Source organism: Amblyomma mixtum, chromosome 1, assembly GCF_055824585.1.
Source record: "Amblyomma mixtum isolate Tamu chromosome 1, ASM5582458v1, whole genome shotgun sequence".
Lineage (NCBI taxonomy): Eukaryota > Metazoa > Arthropoda > Arachnida > Ixodida > Ixodidae > Amblyomma > Amblyomma mixtum.
In genome coordinates, this window is record NC_143012.1 from 49403977 (window position 1) to 49428345 (window position 24369).

The following is a 24369-nucleotide window of genomic DNA, read 5'->3' on the forward strand; positions in this document are numbered from 1 at the left end:
GCGGCGTGCTCTACCGCTCTACGCCGTGACGCCGTTCAAGGACGGCGCAACACGAGACCGGCGTGCCATGCGATGCAGTGAAGCAACCTTTCGCTCCGCAGGAGAGCAGACGACGCCACGAAAGGACGCCGTCAGCCGAATTTTGCTCTTATTTTCGCGGAAAAAATCGCCTCAAGGACGCAAAAATGTGTTGATTGGCAGATTATTTTTCGGTTGGTATTAAATCTCTTCGTTATATCCGCTGATGCGCTCTTATTTACTTCATTAAAGCCGGACCCAAAATGTATTGAAAATGCAAAAATGGGAATGGGAAATTGAAATCCCTTCGTTATAACCGCTATTTCGCTATAAGTGGCTTCGTTATAAACGGGCTAGACTGTACGTAGTTGGCGTCTAGTTTCCGCGTCTAAAACTTGTAAATATAAGCAATAAAGTCAGCTCTTGTGAGCCGCAGAGTCGGCTCGGATGCCGTATAGATCACACGGGGGCGAGTTATATATTTTTGCTCTCTTTGCTCTCAAGAATGCTAAAACACACTGAGGAATGATCTGTGAATAAAAAATAAGCTCATTCACTGAAGCCTCCAAAGAACCTAGGCAGCGCAGAGCAGATGTGTACATAACCGAACACAGTTTTATTTTTTCTAAATATGCAGGTACGGCCTGGGAGCGATGTTAGGTAACCAGGGTAGTCTTCGTCGTGGATATTGGTTGCTGAAGCGAGTATGTTCGAGCATGTGAGAGGTTTCGGAGTGGTATTACGGTGTAGGAAGCTTCTCGGCTCGCAGCCAAATACCCTTGTCCGGGACCAGCAGGATGAAGCTGGCGCGAAAGCTACCCGTCGTCTGAAAAAGTGGGGTATAAATACAGAATGGTCAGTTTATTATTATTTTACATTCCTTATCCTTCTTACTTCGTTGGTGCGCTGATTATGAGCGTAAATGTTTTCGCAATCTTGTAATTTCAACTGCACACAAGGAAAAATTAATTGCTCAAAATATGACAATCTTTTCTTGGTATATTTCTTCCTGAAATGGTGTATAAGTCATTTTATATGTTGTGTTATTTAAATAAGGGAAAGAAAGCGCCAGGAGAGTATATATGTCAACCGGGAACAAAAATAAGTGGGCGTAAAAGTAAATCAGTGGATCGTGTAGGTGGAGCTGGAGCGAATAAATGATGGAGTGTGTTATTTCAGGCGTGACTCATCGTCAGGATAACCTGGTGCATAAAATACGCAATAATCCAAGCCCAAGCGAAAAAATGAGCAGGCATGCTAAACGCTTTGCTAAATATTAGTGCAGAAAACAGTGAGCCAAAATGCACGGTAATCACTGAGCGTGTAAGCTGGCAAAAATTGATCTGGAAGTGCTCAAGCGTTGGGTGACAGAACGATCGATTAATGACCGAGGAAGGGTATATGTCCTGTTTCATTAGGCGTGAGTGATCGTTTAACGGAAAAAATGAACAGCTATGGGAGCTAGCAGGGAAATGAGGGCTCACTGGAATAAAGTAATTGAATGTGTAGTAGTAGACAAAAGTTTGACGCCGCCATTAGCGGAGTGGTGTTATTAGTTAATGAAGGAGAATACGAACTGGTCAGTGAGGAAGGTAAGTATGAATGGAGTGTGCTAGAATAATCATTGGTAACACGTGTAGGAAATGAAGAGGATTGATGGACGCATAGCATAAACGAAACGCTACCGCTGAGTGAGTGATTGTGTGTTGGAAAGTGCTTAGAAATGATAAATGTGGGTCCCAGGGAGTAAAAGTGAGAAGGATCAGTTGACATGCAATCTCGTAAGTGGCAGAAAGTGCCAATAAAAGGGTCGGTACTCTATTGAATCATTCCTTACCTTTGGTTCGTCTTCACTTGGGGTCAACATATGCCGAGAGACAAGCGTAGCCAGAGTGACCCTCATAATGAGCTCGGAGTAGCGCGATGCGATGCAATTCCTGGGCCCAGCACCGAAGGGTAGGTACGCCATCGGCGTTATTTTATGCTTGTTTTCACTGCTGAATCTGTGTAGGCAGTGAGAAAACAGAACAGTTGGGGGAAACTCTCCACATACTCTACGGCTTTCGCAGCGCTACGTATTCGCAAAAAGTAGTGCAAATATTTGGCTGTAATGAATACCTACAACAATAATACTATGCTACGTACTATACCAATTTCCAGTATGTAATTTGAGATTTTACTCTTAAAATCGTCATCCACAGTTTACTAGACTGTCATGTAGCGCCTTTGCCAAAAGTAACCGGGCAATGGTGGTTTGTTTCTCAGCAGCCTAGCCACGAACTTATGGCAGCCCTTAATCTCTGAATCTGTGCAAAGGAAGGTGAACCCTTGTTCTCACGTTTTAATAGCTTTCTGTTTCTGGAGGTGCCGTAAAGGCTCCGTTATACGGTTCAAGAGCAAAAAACCTGTTGCTCGGTTACGTTCGGCAAATGAGGTACCTATATTTAATGTGGGGTACTATGAAAGATTATCCGCTGCAAAACATTTTGTTAGGTGTGCGGGAAATTTCAGTCTTCTACATAATTTGTGCATGCCGGGCTGTTCCTGGCTAAAAGAGGATCGGCTTGCTGATGGCAAGTTTTGAACCGTCTCAAATAGTTCTGTGTTACTGCGCAATTCCGAGATACTCAGCAAGAAGCGCCTCCTTCTGCCACCAGACGACAGCTATACAAATTTCTTCTGTGGGTTATTCACGTGCAACTGCGCGTCTATCCGGCCGCTGCTTTCGAAGTGCGAAAGTTGACTTAGAAGGCTCAATACAATTTAGGTATTATGATATAAATGCAAAACATGTTTCTCCATTTTTCGTGAGAAAACCGATAGTTCATCCCCCTCTATTTTGGGTTGCGTTTCCTTCATATACCGAAGCAGTCATGGCGCACTTCAGCCCACTCAGCTGAAGATGGCTTGGTCATTTATTTTCCAATTACTACTATCACACGGCTTGCTTTGGATAATGGCATTCGTTTCCCAATCCTTGGGAACAAATAACTCACGTGCCCTGATGGCCCTGAGATCCTTATAAAAAAAACCCTGAGTGCTAAAGTGATGGTGAGTTGACAAGCTAAAGCTGTCTGTAGCCCCTAGTAGTGTGTTCACCTGGTTGCTTCCGCTTAGTAAGAGGCGCCCTGATATTGGCGTATTTTTATAAGCGATAAGCTTAAAATGGCGAAAAATCTCTTCCCTATCTTTTCAGCCTGAATTTTTTAATGGCATGGTTTTTCATTATTTATTTATTCCTGGAGCTTATGTCATTCCATAGGAACTCCAACGAAAACTGTTCGTTCCGAGTACCACACTGCTATCAACCATCGGAAGGCGTTAAGTTTTATCATAACAATTATTTTGCCAATGTAATAACTTAATGGCGACATATTCTACTTTCAGAAATTGGTTTCAGCGCCCCCCCCCCCCCCCACCCCTGAAAACAATAATTTTACTTTTCTTTCGAATTTCTCCAAATTAAGCTTCTTCTCTTCTGCAGAAACGCTCAAATAAAAGCGCATAGGAAAGTAATATTGCAGGAGCTCGCAGATCCTTGCGTATTCCCACTAGTTTCAGTTATTTTGTTTACCTATTTCTTGCGTGCTAAAAATGCAGTGACTGAAAAACTTTGAAATCAGTGCGGCGACCCGCATTGAAGGAATGCGAAAGCAAAACGTCCACATACTATATCGACGTCCGTGGCTGTTCTGACGCCCATGTACTATGTTGACATCCAAGGCTACTTTGACGTCTACGTGTGTTTTCGCGCGTTTAATTAATTAACTAATTAGACCTCATAATTGAAAATTTTCTCAGAGCAATATTTTATGCCACACTCACAATCTCACATTTACACATCTTCAGAGAACGGCATAATTGTGCGGTCAAATCTGCCGGCACTCTTTGCTGACACGACAGAGCCATATAATGCTCCAGCATTAATAATAACTTCGCTCCTATCTTCTAACACGCTTTAACCGATGGGATGTCATCTATAGCTAACGCTCGGCACATTTTCCCATCGTAAGTCTTTTTCTAGCCAATATTTCAACAAATATCAAATATCAAAAAGGAGCTTCGTTGTAATAAATACAAGTTCTATGTGTCATTGCGTCAGTTGCTGTTGCTATTAAGGTCTGAAACTGTTATTTTTCTAGGCTACGATTGCAGGTTATTTCCTTGAGGAACAAGCGCAATTTTATCTTTTGAGTGCACTGCAATGAACTGGGCGAAAACAACAGTTACGAAATGCACTGTTATGAGCTCCCAAATTTGCTTTGCAAAACACAACAAAATTACATCCCCAAGAAGTATGTCAACGTATTTCGTCATTGTTGTGACTACAACAAAGTCAGATATCGGAGAGTGGGCACAGCTTTGAGAAGTTTGCAGTGCGTAGTTGAAAGGCGGACCCAGTGCAAAGGTGCGTCGCAGTGAACATAAATATTCATGGACCTTAAAATGTGGCTTTTCTTATAGGGTTTATATACTCAAACCAGAAGAAACCACCAGGAGAAAAAGATCACCGGACAGCGCTGCCCTGCGTCTTTCTACTTCCGCACGGGATTTTCGTTGCATCTATAGCCGTAAGCCTAGGCTCGTATATGCTATATGACGGATGACAGCGTACCTGTCGGGATCGAATTTCTCTGGCTCGCTCCAAAATCTTGGGTCGTAGTGCATCCTGAGCACTGGCACTCCTATGACAGTGTCCTTTGGAAAACGAATGCCTTTGTACTCGTAATCTTCGTCACAGGCACGCTGAACAAATCTGCAAAAAAAAATATCATGTCGTAAACCGTTCAGAGCCAACCTAAAGGTACCCTGTTGACCAGTGTCGACAGACGACCCCTGTCCAAGGACCATGGAGGAAAAAAAAATTGGAGAGGGAGCGCGACGCTAAGCAGCCAGCCTTCGCAAGCCAAGTGCTCGTGAAGCCGCTCTCTCCCCCGTTTTTCGCTCTCCCAGTCAGTCCTTTTTGTTTAGGTGCTGGTATGTTTTAGTTAGCACGTCTGCTCTGCCCGTGGCGCGGGCGTCTGCAGCAAGGAGATTGATCTACAGTCAGTTTGCCACGCTAGTCCGCGCATGCGTGCTGTAAGGCTAGATGTTACCGCACGCTATCACGCGGCGTAATCCAAGGGGACCGACTGTGTTCTTTTTACTATATTTTTGCTTCTAATGACGAGACTTCAATGCTGTCGCCGGACGCTCCCTCCTCAGTTTTTTTTTCCCTCCATGCCAAGGACAGTGACCGCTGCCACTGAAAACGGAGCTCTTATGAGGTAGACAAGGCCAAATAGCAGAATACAAGTGCCGCCATCTCCGGCCGATTTCGGAAAGCTAAATGGGCGCGTTGACATAGTGATAGATTCGGATCCCAGAGGCTACGCTGAACTGTTGTTAAACGCGTTTGGCATACCATGCACCGTTTTAGTGTCACCGGAGTGTTGGCAAACCGTGCAGCATTACCGCTCAAGCGTAGATCACGTTGACGGCGCCAGGGGGCGCCACGTACCCGGAAGCTCCGCGATCGCCTGCCGCAACGGGACCAATCAGCGCTTTCGCGCTGGAGGCGGGCGGGCAGGCTCCCGGTAACGGTAACAGGGTACACGGTATGCTAAATGCGTCTAAACTTGAACACAGTTACAACCAGTCCTTCTCGGTGTGGACTTAGCAGCTTGTGTCGAGTGGCGGAAAAAGTTTTCAGAGAAATTTTTCAACCAAAGTCATTTCTTATTCCTTTTTTACTGCGCGACAAACGTTCACCTACTAAGAAAGAGCCAGAAAATGATCTTTTTCTAAGTACGACAATTGGAAGCGGTAGTCATCTGTGCCCCTTCACACCAGCTCACTTGGGCCTTAAGCACTAAGCTACTGACTGCTACTTAAAATAAAAGCAAAGAACGAATTGCGATTAAATATGCATGGAAGTTGATTGCCTAGGCTGGCTTAATCTTCACTACTTGAACAGCGTTAAGGAGCATTAAGCTTTTCTGTACTTCTGAGGCTAATAATACTATGGGAGTTTAACATTCCAAAGCGACTCAGACTATGGGGTACGCCGTAGTCAAGGGCTCCGGATATTTCTACCACCTGGGGTTCGTCAAGGTGCACTGACATCGCGCATTGCACGGGCCTCGAAATTTCGCCTCCAGCAGCCGAGAGACGTAATTAACTAGGCCATGCAGGTATGAGATGAGGACTTCTTTTTGCCTCGCTGCTTTCCTGACGGCGCAAATAAAGAAAGAAAGCAAAGCCAGAAGACTTGGTGACGTTGTAGCCACTGCTCCTTATTTGTTTATTTCTTTATGGGCGAAAATTCGCGTTTGCGAGCAAGACGTGGGAAACCGAATCTGCAGTGTAGACACGAAATTTTGGTTCCAGGTTCTTATTAGCTGTAATAATGCGTAAGACAATAGTTTACATGGACAAGTTATAACGAAATTTCTTCCTTCAACTTTTTTAGTTTCGATTTCAACTGCCAAATGATGGCTATGACGTCAAAGGTGCGTACACACCACATGTAGCATATTAAGAACGGCGTCATGATTGCCGCTTCGTTGTTTTAATTCACTGCAACTTTTATGCCAGCCTACCCTAAGAGCAGGAACAAAACGAGTGAAGGAGCTGCGATTTTATCGCAGTTTTTCTCAAGCTTCCAATAACCTGGATCAATCATGGATGTTACAGCCACCTCTCTGCTCTTGAAATCGAAGCCGGAACTGCTGAGAGAAAAAATTCGAATTGAAATTTTTTAGCGGTCGTAAACGAAGAGCTTGTGGTGACCCTTGATAATTAAGTCTTACGCACCCTTTCAAAAAAGGATACAAGCAACGAAAAACTGTCTATACTCCTTCAAGAGCCGCAACCTTGCCATTTTACCGGGCAAAAACCTTCTCTGATTACAAATGCAGCCTCGGGTTCTTATATTTCAATACCAGACATTTATGTCCCTTCTGTACCCTGAAGTAACCACTCCCCCCCCCCCCCCCCCCTTTAGTTTCAAATGTAATCTCATTTAGGCCGCAAACTGCAAATTTGCGTGCCATAAACAAATCAGCCAACTGAAATGGCCCTGCACACCACGTAGATCGCACAACTGCAGTGCGTTTAGGGTATCTTTCGTTACGGGTGCTTTCTTGCGTAGTTACGACGTAAAAATACAGCTAGATCAGGAAGGCCGCGGGGTGAGAAGGGAAGCCGTAGAGGAAGAGCAGGGTCCTTGCCTTTCGCTGAAGGCAGTCGTGAGAACTGCTGAGGATATTTTTATCCAGGACAGCCTAAAATATTCACGTACCATATCGCATACCCAGCTGTTAGAAATTTCTGGAGCCCTCTACTACAGCGTCCCACATAGCCTCCGTTGGTTTGGGACGTTAAACCCCCTAAACCAAACTGAACCAAAATACTCTGGAAGCCCATTTCAGGCATTACAGAGGAGAGGGGGGGGGGTGCATAGTTGTAGCAAGCAAATATCCCCTGTAAACACGGAAATACAATACAAATACAGAAATATAGGAGCAGAATGAAAGCGATGCACAAACTCTGGTTAAGAACACGAAAATCGCGGGCTCTAACCCAGAAAATATTGCTGATAAGAAAGAAAAAATAAACAAATGTAGTCCATGTAGTTCTTATTGAGCGCCTAGAAGATAATTTTTAAGCAGACTTAGTTTCTTAGGTACACCGTACACTATCGCAGCAGAGGAACATAGGTTCAATGCCTTCTTATGGTTCCGCAGTCAGAATTTGTTTTAAAACGCCTTACCCATGAAGTGAAGGGTACATCCGTAGGGCTTCTGATATCACCTGACCAAGATATTCCATTCCGCATATGTTGTCGTACGTTAACTCTCCCTGCGCACGAAAAAAGGCAACAGCCCGTCTTCATTGCATTAAATATTTCATGCCGTCATACAAAACTTGTGCTTTACCACTGTAAACTTGTCGGCATAATTAAATATTTAGTATAGTGTTCGGAATTAGTAATTGGTGAAAAGGAAGAAGTATAAAGTGGTCTGTTATGCTGGAGTATTTTTATATCAAGTTAGTTATTAGAGTCGCCATTAGAAAACTCTTCTCAGAGATTTAGTGCGGCGGTAACAGCGAACTAACACGCTATTGGTTTCGCTTCCAGCTACAAAATTTAAGGATCGATTTCTACATTTTCGGTTCACGCTCGCTTAAATTTTGGGTTCTTTGTTAGTGTCGACAATCCAGGAAACAAGTTTAGGTGCATGTTGTGATGTCGACATATTTCAAATTCTTTCTAGGAGCAGCATGAGTTAGGGCATACGATATAACAACCCACAAAAAACAAAACCCCTTTCGGTGCTTAGCAGACCGCATGGCCTCATATAGAAGGCGTGTCGACAATCATGAACTAGGTTTTAAAAACATTCTCGGTTCTTTGCTTTCTTTGAGCCAATGATGAAGCAGTAAATGACATAGGACTGTTTAAAATACGTTATTCCTGCTCAGAACTTTGGTTGCAGATATGTGGTGAGGCATAATCGTCACAGAGAATAGATAGTCAGGAACAAAGAGGCGTTAACTCACATCTTTCTCAATTGTTTCCCGAACTTCTTTTCTAAGGCGATCTTGAACATCTTGATGCATTGCCAGGAGGTAGGTGGCAAACGTCAGTGGTGTAGCAACTGCATCAATCCTGGAAGAAGATGTTTTAAAAGTTTATTATTGTATGCTTCGAGTGACCCACGTTGAAGTATGGCTGTCTTCAGAGAAGTAAACCTCGACTTTTCGAGGTAAACCCCATGAAGTCTTATAAAGCAGACAACCCTTCGAGACGCAATATCTTGTTTGCACATGACGCTGTAGAACACGGAGCGCCCCTACTGTTCGTTCATTAAAAAAAACTGTTTGACTGCCAAAGATGCGCATATCAATTTCTTTGTACTCTAAACTATGTTCCATAGCGCAGCAAGAACTCAGGGGACAAACACAACCGCTACTGAGTTCTTGCTGCGCTATGGAACACAACGCATACCCACTAGTCCGAACTATCACCTTGTATTGTAAACTTAGCGCGTCACTGACTGCGGTGTGATATTACACTTTGGCGTCAGCCCAATGTCAGCCCAACAAGGTTTAATTTTTACTGATTTTTTCCTCAGATAGTACCATATAGCACGGATTGGTATGGCTGCTGTAATGCTGATTTTTTGTTCTCCAAGACCACTGGAATTTTACATGCCCACAGCTGTTGGTTATACCTTGGCCAGTGGAGCTGTCACATCGTCCTCTGGAATCCGACCCAGCAGTTCTCCTACAGCTGCTTCCTGCTGCTTTCCTTGAGGAACAGTACAACCAGGAGGTACACGTATCATTCAGCACGTGTATGTTAAATGCATCTGGTCCTCTTTTATGGCACGATCTTGGTGGCAGTAACAACAGGCCAGCAGTAAATAACCTCTGAGCGCTCCAGAATGTTATTGGCGTCTGTCACCGTGCAGTGCAGCAACTAGTTATGCGGCATGCAGCGAAGCAGGCCTGGTTCTGAACACTTTGAGGATTGCGAAGAACCACCGAGAGAAGTGCGTATTACCTTCACGGGGTACTACTTACGGGTACTACTTATGGGCTACTACTTATGGGGTACTACTTACTACTTACGGGTACTACTTACTACGATCTCAGCAGCAGGCCTTTATACAGCATCAAAATATAATATTCACGGTGTTAAAGACGTGTACCACGGATGGCAGCTGTATATATCCGTTGCCATTTGTAAATTTCTGCATGCATGACAATTTACGATGTTTATTGGTTTATTGGTGTTTAACGTCCCAAAGCCACACAGGCTATGAGGGACGCGTGGTGAAGGGCTCCGGAAATTTCGACAACCTGGGATTCTTTAACGTGCACTAACATCGCACAGTACACGGGTCTCTAGAATTTCGCCTTCATCGAAATTCAGCCGCCGCGGCCGGAATCGAACCCGCGTCTTTCGGGTCAGCAGCCGAGCGCCGTAACCACTGAGCCACCACAGCGGGGTAAACCTGAACCTAAACGATGTAACAATCGGAAGCTACGCTTTTCTGTGCAGCTGCCCACAAGACAGCTTTTTTTTTTACTGGGACTCGAGCTTGTTTGAAATACAATGGTCAGGTCGCTCAACTGTACCTTAATCCCCTTTTTTTATAAAAATGTTCATTTCGGACAGATAACAGGCTTCACTACGAAACAAAAGTAACGAATTGAGGACTCATTTGGAGCCATTCCTGAAATAGAGATATGAATCAGTCTTGACAGCTGGACTGTAACGTTTTTGCGCTTGACTTAATTCTCGCGATTCTCCGAAGCTCAACCCGCAAATTTTACCTCCTGGCTTTCGCAGAGCTTACAACGTTTTTTTTTCCCTTTAGCCATGGGACTTCTTAACTAATGAGCCCTACAGCCTCAAAAAAAATCATACATAGTAGAATTTTATATTAATATTATGCATTACGGAATCCGCGAATTATACAGGCAGCATGTAGTGATGGATTTGATTTTTTGGTTTCTGCTCTAATAGACAATAATCAAAGTGACATAAAGACCACTTGCTGTAAACATTGTTAAATCAGTGCGTCGTCAATAAACCGCCAAACGGAGAAAACCAGAACGCTTTTCTGCTCCTGAGCAAGTGTCCACTACCTTCATTGAAGCCTTAAAGTTTTGCTTCCTTTAAGCCCGAAAGCGATGCAGGCTATGAATAACGCCGTAGTGGAGGGCGCCGTATAATTTCGACCACCTGGAGTTATTTCACAGACGTCACTCAGTATAAGGGCCTTCAACATTTTACCTCCCTCGAAATAATACCACCATGGCCGGGATCAAACCTGCGTCGTTCGGATCAGCAGCCGAGTGCCATAAGGACTGAGCCGCGTCCACGGCTAGTTGTGCTGCCCAGATGTTTTGTTGCTGTAGTACAAACCTCACGAACAATGTTAAAAGCAACGCAGTGCGGTAAGCAAAAAACTAGTAACGGACATAGCCAACGATAGCAAAGGATTTTTTTTCAATGTAATTTTTTTCCTGCAGGTCTTAACTGGTATGAGCGATGTTACTTGAACCGAGAAGGGAAAAGTGCATCTGATATACTACATAATAGAGCGATAAAAAAGGTACTCACGCAGCAATAATGAATAGGGTGCCGTTCGCCAGTGTTCGTGTGCGGCATGTTAGATGCACCTTCTTGTCCTCTGCTTAAAAGGCAAGTGATAAAACGCATGCGTTTGTCACACTAAAAACGTAGCACAAACAACATGCCAACACAAAAGTGAAAAAACGTTTTTAACACTACTGTGATGAATTTGATGGAATTTCAGGTCGCCGAAAACGTCAGATTAGCGATAAGGCATTCCTGAAGGGCCGTAGAGCTGTTGATGTGTATTGCAGGATATAACAGAATTTAAAATACAGTGCTTAAATGCCGCGATTTAAGCATGTTTCAACGTTATTTCTTTTTACACAAGATCGCTATGGACATGATCGGTTCAGAACTCACTCCCCCCCCCCCCCCCCCACGCACACACATACAGCGCCGCAAACGGCTCATTGCCAACTTATTCAGCGAAGAACGACTGAAATAAGCGGAAATACAAACTACATGATGGAGAATAATGGTGGAGATTAAAGCACATGGCAGGAAATGCTAGAAGACGTGGGTGACAGTGATGAAGTGGAACACGTCGATGACGGTGTTTTTAATCTTTTTCGGCGCTTCCCCATTGCCGCCTAAGTATTTCTCGCTTGCGATCAGAATTCGTATCCCCTGAGAGCTGTCAATGCATTATGCACTCAAGCTATTTTAAATTTTTCTTCATTAACATTGCTGCAAGCAAAGTGCCACTTCATGCTGCAAGCGCTGTCCGTGTGTACTCTTTTAAACTCACCGCTTTCGGTGAAATATTTCATGCGAGATACCAGTTTTCACGAAAAGCGCTCCCAAAACGCAGTAGTACATTCAGAAAAACAGCATGTGGCTAAATATTCAGTGTACTTAAACGTTGGCCACCAAACTTCAATTTCCTTCATTCCTAAGGAGACCGAACTGTGAACTCACCTTTGCTTTCGTTCACTGGATCAAAATTAATTCGTGGACTGTCTTCGGATTCAGCATTCAGTAGAATTTGTAAGAGATCCGCTTTTTTGGCCTATGCCAGGAAGAAATACAGTAATTTTGTACATTTCTTGTTTGAACACTGGGGTGGGAAAGTGAGGGACTGCACAGGACAGATGGACGAAGAAGGCAGCAGTCATTGAAACAATTGAAACCATATAAAATTGTACTCAGTTATGGTGGTGTTGAATATTCTATAAAATGAGGTGACTAATGATCTGAGATTGAAACAAGTTTCACACAAATCGTAAAAACTATAGCCACATGCGCCCGGTGGGATAAGAACCCACAACCTCCTGATATTGTTTGCAGAGCCCTAGCTATTACGCCAAGACTGGAGTTGTTTCCCTGTCTGCTTGTTCTTCTGAGTATATTTTTGTTCCTTGCCGAAGAGTGTTCACCAGCGGAACCCTGCTAGCAAGGGCATATGTAGAATATACTCACACACCGTAAGTGCTGCTGCTTGTTAACATTCAAGAATTGGCCGCATGCAGAACAATAAAACTCGAATGCTGAAGGTGCCAGCCCTGCACAAGCATGCGGGTGTTGCGAATATGGCTTCCACAGGAGGCGGCATGTGGTCTTTTCTTTCATTCTCGGCAAAGTTTCCGTCTATCTAAAATATTCACACAACTAATTCTCCATTGTGATACACAAAACTACAAAAAAAATTGAAGGGCACACTTAAACTTCGCCTTAAGGGTAAGACGCAATAGAGTAGGAGGTAATTCTCTCATATGCAGAAACGGTCAATCTACATTCATAGATCCCTGCGAGTCCTCATACCCCTCCTGTCGCAGTGGTGCAGCGGTTAAGCATTGCGCCACTGCTTTGCGCTGGCAGGTGCTGCCAGCAAATGTAAAGCAGCCTTTTTCACTCATGATGATGTTTGTACAAATTGGTACTGCGTTATAGAAATTTACTGAAGTGCGATAGAGAAACAACTAATATAAGGGAGAGGAAACAAATAGGCGCTATTATCATCATCATCATCATCAGCCTGACTACGCCCACTGCAAGGGCTAAGGCCTCTTCCATGTATCTCCAACTAATCTTGTCCTTTTACAGTTGCGGTCACCGTATCCCCACTAACTTCTTGATCTCATCCGCCCACCTAACTTTCTGCCACACCCCGCTACGCTTGCCTTCTCTTAGAATCCACTCCATTACCCTTAAAAACCAGCGGTTATCATGCCTTCGAATTACAAGGCCCGCCGATTTCTTCTTCTTGATTTCAATTACGATGTCGTTAGGCCCCGTAACGTTACTTTGCTTTAATTGTTAAATTACTGAGTGTCTCCACAAGCCAATTAGCTTGCCACTCAGGCAGGAGACAATCACAGGCCGAAGGGTTTAAAATGTGATCTCAAATACAAGTCTATATAGCCTTCATGCATTAGGAACTCTTGCCAGCTCTTTTAGGGTAACTATACTCCTAATCACCCTCTATAATTTTATTACTAATGTCTGTTGTTTCAAGCTGACACGCAGAGCTCTCTGATCATGACTCAGTGTATTAGGTATAATAAGAACATGCACGAAATATATATTATAACGAATAATCGCTTTTTAATAACAAGTTCATGATATGGATACGAATTTCCACTAAACTGCTTGATTTAAATATCCTTCTTCTCCCCTAACATTTCCACAACCCATGATCACAACCACTGATCTTATCCATTGCAGTGAATAAGATACTCACCCCATTCATCCTTCGTCGTTCTTCGAAAAGAGGGCCAAAATACGCAAGTACAGTGTCCATGGGAACACCTCGTGACAAGCCGTATTTCAGCAGTGGCTTGAAAAGAAATGGTAGCTCTGAGATGGAATCTGCACGAAGAACATAAACCGCAATTTGCGTTCTTTTAAGCGTAGCACGTTAAAACAAATCAGACAAAAGCACATCTGTCCATTTCGAGTTTGACCTGCACAGCAGCCGCGTGTCACCTTTGGTGACCGTTGGCTGTGCTGGCGCCAATACGCAAATCTCACTCATCCAAACTTTGCGCCTTCACAATGAAGATGCGGAGCACGGCGCATGCTGCATCTACTCTAAGGAGATCATTCTTAGAAGGAATCTAGAAAAGACAAATGTAGTCACTGTCCACCTTTGCTCGACCCTACTGAAACTTTCCGTATGACGAGTTTCGTAATTCCATGCGAATCCATAAGAAGTGTTTGGAGTTCGTACAAGGCATATGGAGTCGACTGTATAGAGAGTGGTAGGGAAACTTGTGAACTCCACATGACTTCATGTACACTCTATTGAAGTCGTAAAGAAATTATGTGGAGTGCTTATGGACACTGCACAGACAAGATATAGATGGATGTCCATATATTTCCTTTTATCTTATGAACTTCTTATTCCCATAATTCCATACGAGCTGCTCATACAGAACCTTTCAGTTAGGAAACGACTCCTGGAGAGTGATTTCAGCTAAGCACGCGGAAGCGCGCGTTTTGCGTAGATTTTATGTCTTGCGACAAAAGCAGAGAGGAAGAAAAGCTTTGGAACCATACGTCCGCCTTTGCTGAGAATGTAAAGATTTTTTGAGAACTTTGGGACTAGCCATATGCTGATTGGAGGCGCTGTTATCGGTCGCGCCTGCCGGTAGCGAGGCTCTGTTGTGCGGCATCCAATCATAATATGCCTGGTGCTCGAGACTTAACCCACCGTACCGCTAGGGCTCCATGATAATAATGCCTGTCGATGCATTATAGGCATAAAAGCTTAGTGCTGAAATCTGATCAGTGTCTCTAGAACAGAAAAGTTCCAGCTTCTCATGCTCTATTACCTGGATATCTCTGAATGTGAAAAAAAATTACCTGGATATTGCTTTGATGCGAAAAAATTGCCGCTATCTGACATCCGCTCCATAAAGCAGGTTGCAGTCAAACACCGGAGTGTAGATTTTTGAAGGCGATAGGAGTGGGAAATAAGTGAATATAAATAAAAGTCTAATAAAAAACACTAATAACACTGCTTTTGAAGTCGCGGCCATATGGAACAAATATGAAGCAGAACTCTCAACAGCCCTGTTCATTATTGCACGGAAATACCAATATAAAAATTGGAGCCCTTCACTACGGCATTCCTCATAGCCTGAGTTGCTCTGGAACGTAAACACCCATAAATCATGAACCATAAGCCATAAGCCATAAACCAAACATAAAATGGTGAAGAATGTAAATAAAAATTTTATTATTCTATAGCTCGTCGTGTTACGATGAACGTTGGGGGATATGAGCTCATGCATCTTGTTTTTATGCTCGCCGTTTTTCAGGTTGACAGCATGTTCGCAAATGATAATTGAGGCTTCCCACACCGTGCCTCCCGAGGATTCTGCTATGATCCTACGCCTCTGTAGCTGAGACTACATTCTGTTTCATCCTTACACAGCCCAGATAGCCAAGCCTCACCTGTTGTTAATTGACAGTGCCGCGTTTACTGTAGCAGGTGAGATTCCGGGCAAAGAATGAACAAAAAACTCACACAGCCCAGCTTACATGGGGGCGTACTAATTGTTGAGAATAATCCATAAGACCTCCGATGCGATATGTTCCTGAAATCAGGCCTCATGATCGCGGCGGATCAGTGGCCGCATGCTAGTTAGGATGCGATGTACCCGGTCAGACAGACACTCTAACTATTTCGCATTGAAGTAGACCGCCAGTTTTTGTAGAGAGACACCTCATGTGCGGGGTCAACATCAATACATTTGGAACGCCTTTACTGCAACCACGCTAACGATAGGCCGTGGGTGCTTGGTATTTTATTATTGTCAGTTAATGATGAATGCTGTACTACAGAATTATACTTTTTGGCTAAGATCCCCGCAACAAGTTATCCCTCCACCAAAGACGAGAATACAGCCTTTCGGTCTTCGGCATAGCGCACATATAAAAGCTCGGACTTGGTCAGAGGCAAAAGCTTTTTTAAATGATGTTTACATACAGATGGTTATGTGCAGAAACAAACTAGGACCCTGGTAAGTTCACCTCTGATGCAAAGCCCATATATTGAAGTTGAAAGAAACTGGAAATGGCGCAAGAAACGAGGACACGGAAGGCACACAAAAGACAGGAGTCGGCATGGACTGTATAAAGACAGGAAAACTTACGGACTCCATATGACGTCATGTAGACTGTATAGAAATTGCATAGAAATTATGTGGAATTATATATTTCGGAATACTATCAATGCCTTCTTCGGATTTTTGCAGGCGAGGGCAAAACATACAAATGCAGGTTGAGTGCTAATTTTTTTTAAGAGTAGAAAATAAAGGCAAATTATGGAATACAAATGGCAATAATAAATAAAGCAATGGTGTCATAAAACTGATGATGGCACTTGAGTACAATAACTACACTGAGAAGAGCACTGTATTACAAGAATATGAGCAAGGTTATGATGAGAGGAATAAATGTACAGAGCTCTCAGCGAGGGTAATAAATTTTTCTATGGGGCGCTGGGCTGTGACTGATAGATGCAGGCGATTCCAATCCAGAACTTGTGGAAAAAAAGAATATTGCAAAGTATTACTGCGACAGAAATGCTTATAGACACTGCACAGAAAACATATTGATTTCCATATGTTTTTCTTTCATCTTTCGGACTCCATATTCCAATAATTTTATACCAGCGGCTCATGTGAAACCTGTCATTAGGGATCACACTACCCACATCGAAACTTGTAAATAGAGATCACCCCTTACTGATGAGCACCATCTTGCTCTCGCCGAACATGCCGGTGCACTGCCGGCACTTGAGGAGAAGCTTGCAGGCCGCCTCGTCGCCTCGCTGCACGTCGGTACGGGTGCCGTGAAACACCCCCATGGCTACGTCCATTGCCAGGCGAAGCACGTGGTCGTGCATGTTGACTACACCGTCCTGCTTTGCCGCGGCCACCCCGATCATGTCCGAAAATAGGCTGGCACGATCTTTCATTATCACCACAGCCTGCGAAGAGGAAGAGAAAATTGGCCCCATCTACTTCAGTTCCTTTCTAACACGTTATGTCTTACGTGTTTTGTTAAACTTTTTCTCGTTTAGATGGGCAAAGCGACAATTACAGCAAACCACGTAACTGCTCGAAAGGCGTTACTGAAACATTCTCTCCTCCTTCAGCACTTAGTTCGTGTGCGCAGTTCATCACCATAGTACTTCCTTGTATGACGTTCAACAACAGTTGGCGAGGACTGGATGATGGTTTGGTTTATGGACTTTAACGTCCCAAAGCGACTCAGGCTATGAGGGACGCCGTAGTGAAGGGCTTCGGAAATTTCGAGCACCTGGGGGTCTTTAACATCGCACAGTACACGGGCCTCTAGAATTTTGCCTCCATCAAAATTCGACCGCCGTGGCCGGGATCGAACCCGCGTCTTTCGGGTCAGCAGCCGAGCGCCGTAACCACTGAGCCACCGCGGCGGGGCAAGGACTGGATGAAAATGAATGCTTTTGGTAAAAGTAAAACATCAAATGTGTGCGCTGCCTTAGATGTCTTGCTTTACAACATCTGGAAATACCATCATCTTCAAAATTAGCATAAGACTAACTACGCACTCTGCACGCCTCTTCCATATGTCTCGAAATAACACTTTTCTGTGCCAGTTTCGCCCGCCATATTTTGGCAAACTTCCAAATCTTCTCCGCCCGACTGACTTTCTGCCCCACCCTGTTAAGCTTCCTTTCTCTTGGCATCAAGTCCGTTGACGATCAACTGTTATCTTGCTTCCGCATTACATGCACTACCTAAGCGCATTTTTTTTCTTCCAGTTTTTATTAGGATATTACAGTCTCGTGTTCATTTCTTGGCCCACTTTGTTCTCGTCTTGTTTCCTAACGCTACACCTATCATCTTCCTTTCCACAGATCGATTCGTTGCCTTTAACTTAAGCTTAACTGTTTTCGTTAGTCTCCAAGTTTCTGCCGCATAAGTGAGTGCTTGTAAGGTAGTTTTGTTATATATGTTTATATTGAGGGATATTGGTGTACTGACGTTACTCCCGTGCAAGTCTGTAGAATGCAGTGCAACTCAGTCTTATTCACCTAGTTATTTAATACTTCTGTTTCGGGTCCGCGGTGACAACCTGACCTTGGTAGATATATGGCCTCAAAAGGTGTGCACAGAGTTCGCTATTTTATTCTTCAAAAATGCTTCAACTTAACCTAAACCTGGTCTTATTGCTGCGCGTGTGTTCAAAGAGAAAATTCAGTGGCTTCTTTTACTTAAAATCAATTGCCGTTTCCGTCGGTGCAAAGGGTGAGTTACTGCTTCAAGGACACGAGTCAAGCTTGGGGCTTTTTTAATAAAAGTTCCCTCAGTTACATTTGAACCCTCGACCGCTTTACATAGCAGCCACTCAGCTCCAGATGTAACTAAGAGCATATGGAATCAGCGAAATACTGACCACCAGTAACAGGCCAGTCCACTCTGCTAAAATTGGTTTTTGAGAAAATGAAATGGCCCAGTATCTGTCTCACCTATCTCGGCGGACACCTGAACCACGCCTTAAGGGAAGAGATGGAGGTAGGAGTGAAAGAAGAGTGAAAGAGGTGCCGTAGTGGAGGTCTCCGGAATAATTTCTACCACCTGGGGATCTTTGACGTGCACTGACATCGCACAGCACACGGGCGCCTCTTGCGTTTCGGCTCCAGCGAAACGCAGCTGTGTTCTTCATTTACCGTCGTTTGTGTTTTTCCTCCTTAGGCTCTGTGTGAGTTACACCAACTGGCCTACGTTGTCGCCTTCAAGTCTTTGGTACGCATGATGTTAAAAAATTTGATAAGTGAAGTAATGCAATCTTGAAAACGCTTGTACCACGTAACGTTCACGTGTGGTGTGTACACACCACACGTGGGTACACACCACACGTGTACCCACGTGTACCCAACGTGTACCCAAAAGAGGGACCCAGCCAGCTGCGAAATGCAAGCTGTCGAAAACAAAATGCCAATGCCAGCTGGCTTCTGTGGGAAGGCCGAGGCTACGGCTGCTTATCTGTTTTTTCAGCCAGCGTCCGCTTCGGCGGACGCGGTTGTTGCGACGCACGTCTTTTCTCTCTTTCCTCCTATCTTTCAACTCTCTTCTGTCTGCACGTGGCAGCGGTGGTAGGCCTGTGCACTTTCCTTTTCATCCTTCTCTCAGCCGCAACAACAACATTCGTGTGCTATACGGAAGGTAAAGTACAGCAGCTGCGTCAGTTCATTACAACTTCTGCACTTAGCGTGCCTGTTGCGGAGCTCATTAAATTTCTGTGTCATTTTTGGGGCACACTAGAAGAAAAACAGCCGCTGCAGGGCTTCGGGCAGGGCTTTACGAAACCCAAACGGGTAATGCCGCATGGCTTCCTGCCTTTTAGCTGTTAGCTGAAAACATGTGCAGCTATTTATTTAGCATGTTTGTTCCCGCAAAGATTTTTTTTTTGTGCGAACTTGTATATCGTTCTTTGGTACTCTGACTAAAAATACGACACAGCCCGTCCGAAATTACATTTTTTTATCGCCCGGTCGTCACGACAGATTTTTCTGTACTATTGCGAAGCAGTTTATTGTAGTAACATAACTGGCTTGGTCGCTACTGCATGTGGCGCACAATATTACGAAAAATCCTATTGCTGTTCCTTGAAGTTTAATCCCGATCGCAAAACATTACAGCAAAATCTTTTTAGACAATAGAAAACTTTCACCTGTGGTATTAGATAGGTTAGCTGCTTCTGCTTTTGCATGGTAAGAGAAACAATAGCGTCATACGAACCTGTTTCATGTAGGAACCCTTGAATGCCGGCGAGATTAGTCCACGGAGCTCCTTCCAGTCATGTCCAAACACTCTCGTAAGCCGCACTTGGTTGAGGAGCAGGGGCTTTGTGACCAACGTGAAAACCTGCAAAGACGCCGGACGACTCGTGACAATCTCTCTGAAATAGCATGGAAATAGCTGTTTTTTTCCTAATTTTTAAATTTTTGCAGCCTTTTTGCAAAACCTACCACATCTGCCACGACAGATGAAGAGGGTGATAAAACTCAGCATTAACAGCCCGCGGCTGACTCTCTTTGATGTGGCTGAGAATAGCGCTCCCGAGAACTTCTGCAGGCTTCGTTCACGGAAATCTTAGTGCGAAAGATCGCTGAAAAGCGCTAGAGCTGGCTGAACAGGCTATTTTAATAGCTACTTAACCTTAACCATTACGGTGGGTATGAACTGAAATCTACAAACGGACTGTCCAAAATGTTATCTTGGATTTTCATTGTTTGCCTGCAGCAACTTTTTAACGCTATGTAATTTCAATTATACTTCGCACATCTATTCACAACCAATCCTTTTTTATCTATTATTGATATCAGTATCTCAACACATCTGGGATCATTTCTTCCAAGCAGGCTGTTCTGCTGCAGGCGTATCTAATGCAGGGCTCACACATAAGTAAAAAAAGACAAAAAGTGTAAGTTTTTAATTTATATGGGCCTTGCTTCCTTTATCAGTCATTTATAAAGTGACCTTACGTACAGCATCCATATTCCGAAAATATTCATTGGAGGTCCAGTAATTTTTTAAGTGGTAAAGACTTGGTTTCCATTCTTTACCTGTGTTCATATTTTGAAATTTTAGGGTGCTTTTTGTCTCATCAACACCGTCATTTTGTTTTGTCTTCTCTTGAGTACTGACCTCATGGTCGGTGGTGCGTACCTCATTCTACGCCGCAATAAAATTAATTCCGCCGTTCCTTGATTTTCCTACCTGTCTTTCGGTGATTGTTTTTCCGTCCTTGACAAAGACCTGCTTAATCATTTCTGGGTCACTTGTGAGCACCGCCGGAATGGACCCATGAAAATACCTGGAAAGACGAGGGGGATTTTTGTTCTCTGTGACATAGTAAACAGGTTACACCTGCCGAGGCAGCTTTTCAGGTATGTACTTCACTCTACAACTTTTCATGATAGAAACACTTCCCTTTACAATATTTAATAGATACAGCTGTAACGAAGTAGTGGTATGAAGGTAATTATTGCAGGAAGAGTCCGCAACTAATGATAAAATCGTCTCAAAGCTTATTCTCTCTGTCGTCAAGACTTCCCAAATCCTGCTATCGAATGTATGAAACCGCATATAATTTTGACTTATTACCCTTATCTGTGTGCTTCTCAATATGAGCTGCTCACAGAGAAACGTGTTTCATCAAATCAGAACGAAATTTTTTTGTTTGGTATGTTACCTAACAGCTGTCGCATACGAAAACCTTCGTGTGTTGGAGGTTTCGATGAGTTCTTATACCAAGTTAAACTTGCTTTACGAAATTCATCTGCATCTTAGAATATTCGAAATTTCTTTCAGCGACAGGCAAGCACAATTCACCCATTATATATTTTGCGAACAAGGCTTACTCTGCAAAACTTCGTCATCTAAGTTCCATTTTGCTTTGTGTTACTTTTGGGGACAATATAAGTATTCTTGTTTTTTTTAAATATTACTGGTAATAAGGCTACGCGGACGACTGTCAAATAAAAATTCACGCCCGAGGGTAGTCTTTATAGGAACGTCGTGTGCTATGCTTTATTTCTTTGGTGCCCTTTAAAGGCGATGTCTCCTGCGCTTTTGTTGAATAACAAAGTTAAAAATGCATGCTATCCACATGCTTGAGTAAAATTGTGCCTGCAAAGATGTAACCAGTAAACAAAAAAAGATAATTACCCAACAATGTCGCCGTACTTCGTTGTCCAATCATCGAACGTGGCACCCATTCCCTGCAAAAAAGACACCAACATGAGCCTGCCTCTAAATAAGACAGCAAATTAACTGTTGTAACTTCACAAGAGGAGGACAATGCGATTCTGTTCGTACTAAGGACGCCTCCTTTCTAAAACACTTTCTTTCATTTCATTCAAATAATTGGGCAAGTAACCATGTTTGAAAAGCAAACGAAGTCTCGAAACGTAGTAGCGATAAAAAAAATTGACTGCTTGTTAGGTTAATAGTGATGGTTCAACAGCGCAAACACACACAGACCAAGAAGGAGAGCAGACACACACAGCGCTGAACTTACAACTGATTTTTTTGTTAGGAAGAAGCATGTCATTATATACACACACGAAAACAACACACATGAAAAAACAGCGCACATGCGCAATGTCAACAATCTCATAGTACTAAAAAAGGTAAAAACCGCTTTAAAAGCACGTGTGTATCCACAGAACCACTATCCACTGTGTAGCATTTTCATTTCCCTTACAGATAATGTTACAGATGGCGCACTCACGCACCCTTTATCTTTCCTTTTAATGTGAAAGGCTTCAGCAATTTCTCTAGTGCGCTGGTCAGAATGACGAAACAACACATCAGTATCACCAAAAAACGGCGTGCATTTGCATGTGAAACAATGCTTTGCTAGGTTTGTTTCCTTGTTCTTTAAAGAATTAGCGTGCTCCATGAGCCGCACATGTGTCTGTGTGTGTGTCTGTGTGTGTCTGCTCTCCTTCTTGGTCTGTGTGTGTTTGCGCTGTTGAACCATCACTATGAACCTACACCAACTGGCCCAATCTGCAGTTCTTCTACAGTTGTTAGGTTAATTGGTACTTGTTTAAAAACAACAGTGAACCGGCTGTCGCCTTAAGAGAAGTGATAACATAATTACCTTGCCAAGCAATTCCTCAAGGTTGCCATATATAAAGCTTGGAGAAGGACCAGGTATTCCAAGTCTTTTGAACAAAGAAAACTTCCATGCCCGTTGTGCGCAGAACCTGGGAAGATTGTCCGAAAATGAAACCAACAGTACGTAGAATTATTGAGCAGCGTAAACTTCAAGACTGAATTGCAACTGAAAGGAACGCAGCTATCTACTATTTTGAGCTTACTTGAGCTAGACGTAGCGCAGAAGATCTGGCATAACTAAATATATTCACCTTTTCATTGCACTCGCGGAAACCGCTGCACGGAAAAGCACTTTCGATTGAATGCCGACTGCCTGAATTTTTATATTTATAACAACATAAGCACTCACCGGCCATGGAGATAACTCATACTACGTTCTATATAGCTTTTCAGTCTTCTGGCCTCAGTAAAACTTTCGGGCAGTTCATCATGTTTATATAAAACGGAAATCTTATTATACATGCATTACCAATTCTGTGTTGAAAACAGATCAGCGCGGTCTCCAACAATAAAAATTTTTCATTTAGATTGTTGAAGAAACTGTCTTGGGCTCCAGGAGCACCTTCCTGAATCGGTGGTACCGCTCACACATGAAGCTGGATCAGCGTCAAGTTCTTAGCATCGAACCATTCACTTGAAAATTCCATAGAGAACGATGCAGAGCAATAGGCAAAAATTAAATACATATATTACTATATTATTCAGTTTGCAGGAAATCCTTAACCATACAACGAAGCGTAGATGGCGCAATGAATTCATAGAGCTGGCTCGCATTTCCTAGTCTCAACGTATAACGTCCGCGGACTGAGCTGAATTTAAAGCTTACCATGCCACGAGCGAGACGAGGACGGCTAGTAGTGCAAGGCCCGCTGGACCCATCAACAATGCGAATGGACTGCTTTCAGAACGACGCGCGGCAGTTGTGACAAGCGAGACTCATCTGCACGCGAGGCAGATGGAGTCTAGACTCCGGCTTTTAGCTCCCAACAGGTGCAGCACCGATAAACAAGCTTCAACAGCAGATGGCGGACAAAAAGAGAATAGCTTCAGATAATTTTTCCTCATTAGTTTCAAGCACTCTGCCGGTAAGTGGCACCGGAAGTCACATTTCCGATCGCGAATATCCTTTGCACTGCTTTTTCTTTTAAACATGCATCGTAAATCAGTCGAACGAAACCCACAGCACATTTTGCAAGGAATAGGCACAAGAGATCAGAAACGAACGAATTGATTGGCTTGTCCCCCCTTCGAGCCTCGCCTTCTGTTTGCACAGAATTCTCCACTTCCTTTACTAATAGTTTTCGTGCTCGCCGCGTTGTAGTTCTCCACAATTTTTAACTGCGCTTCGCGGGTGCAACGAGGCTCTACGAGTTGTGCCAGATCCATATTGCTCTTTGGAACCAAGTTGAATTTCACTATGCGGTCCTTCCTGGAGCTACAACGTGAACGTCCAAATAACACCACGAATCCTCTTCCAACTGAAGTGAAGCCACAATGTGTGGATTCGAAGATAATTTGTTTTTAAATCTTGTAGCGCAAAACCAATTTCACTATCAGGAAACTTTCCTTTATCATTACAGAGGCAGAGCGCAA

The 24369-nt window shown here is 43.6% G+C and overlaps 1 protein-coding gene across 1 annotated transcript; it reads right to left on the bottom strand.

Moving 5' to 3' along the window:
• Positions 1–757: 757 nt before the first annotated feature.
• On the bottom strand, positions 758–23705 carry LOC149366291 (cytochrome P450 3A31-like). Its single transcript, XM_089570133.1, has 14 exons — positions 23603–23705; positions 22760–22865; positions 21820–21872; positions 20869–20965; positions 19888–20013; positions 16847–17090; positions 13833–13960; positions 12071–12161; positions 11138–11207; positions 8563–8671; positions 7772–7860; positions 4634–4774; positions 1856–2021; positions 758–844 (listed from the first exon to the last, which is right to left on the bottom strand). The coding sequence occupies exons 1-14, from the start codon at positions 23653–23655 to the stop codon at positions 758–760; spliced, it is 1560 nt and encodes a 519-aa protein (XP_089426259.1). The 5' UTR covers positions 23656–23705.
• Positions 23706–24369: the final 664 nt, after the last annotated feature.

Bases quoted from the DNA above. Each gene is read 5' to 3' on its own strand.
- LOC149366291 (XM_089570133.1), bottom strand. From the start codon at position 23,655: ATGGGTCCAGCGGGCCTTGCACTACTAGCCGTCCTCGTCTCGCTCGTG. The intron at 7,861-8,562 runs GTGAGTTAACGC...TTTCGTGCGCAG, and splicing joins GGGAAACAATTGAGAAAGAT to GGAGAGTTAACGTACGACAA. The intron at 4,775-7,771 runs GTAAGGCGTTTT...TTTTTTTTGCAG, and splicing joins ATGTACCCTTCACTTCATGG to ATTTGTTCAGCGTGCCTGTG.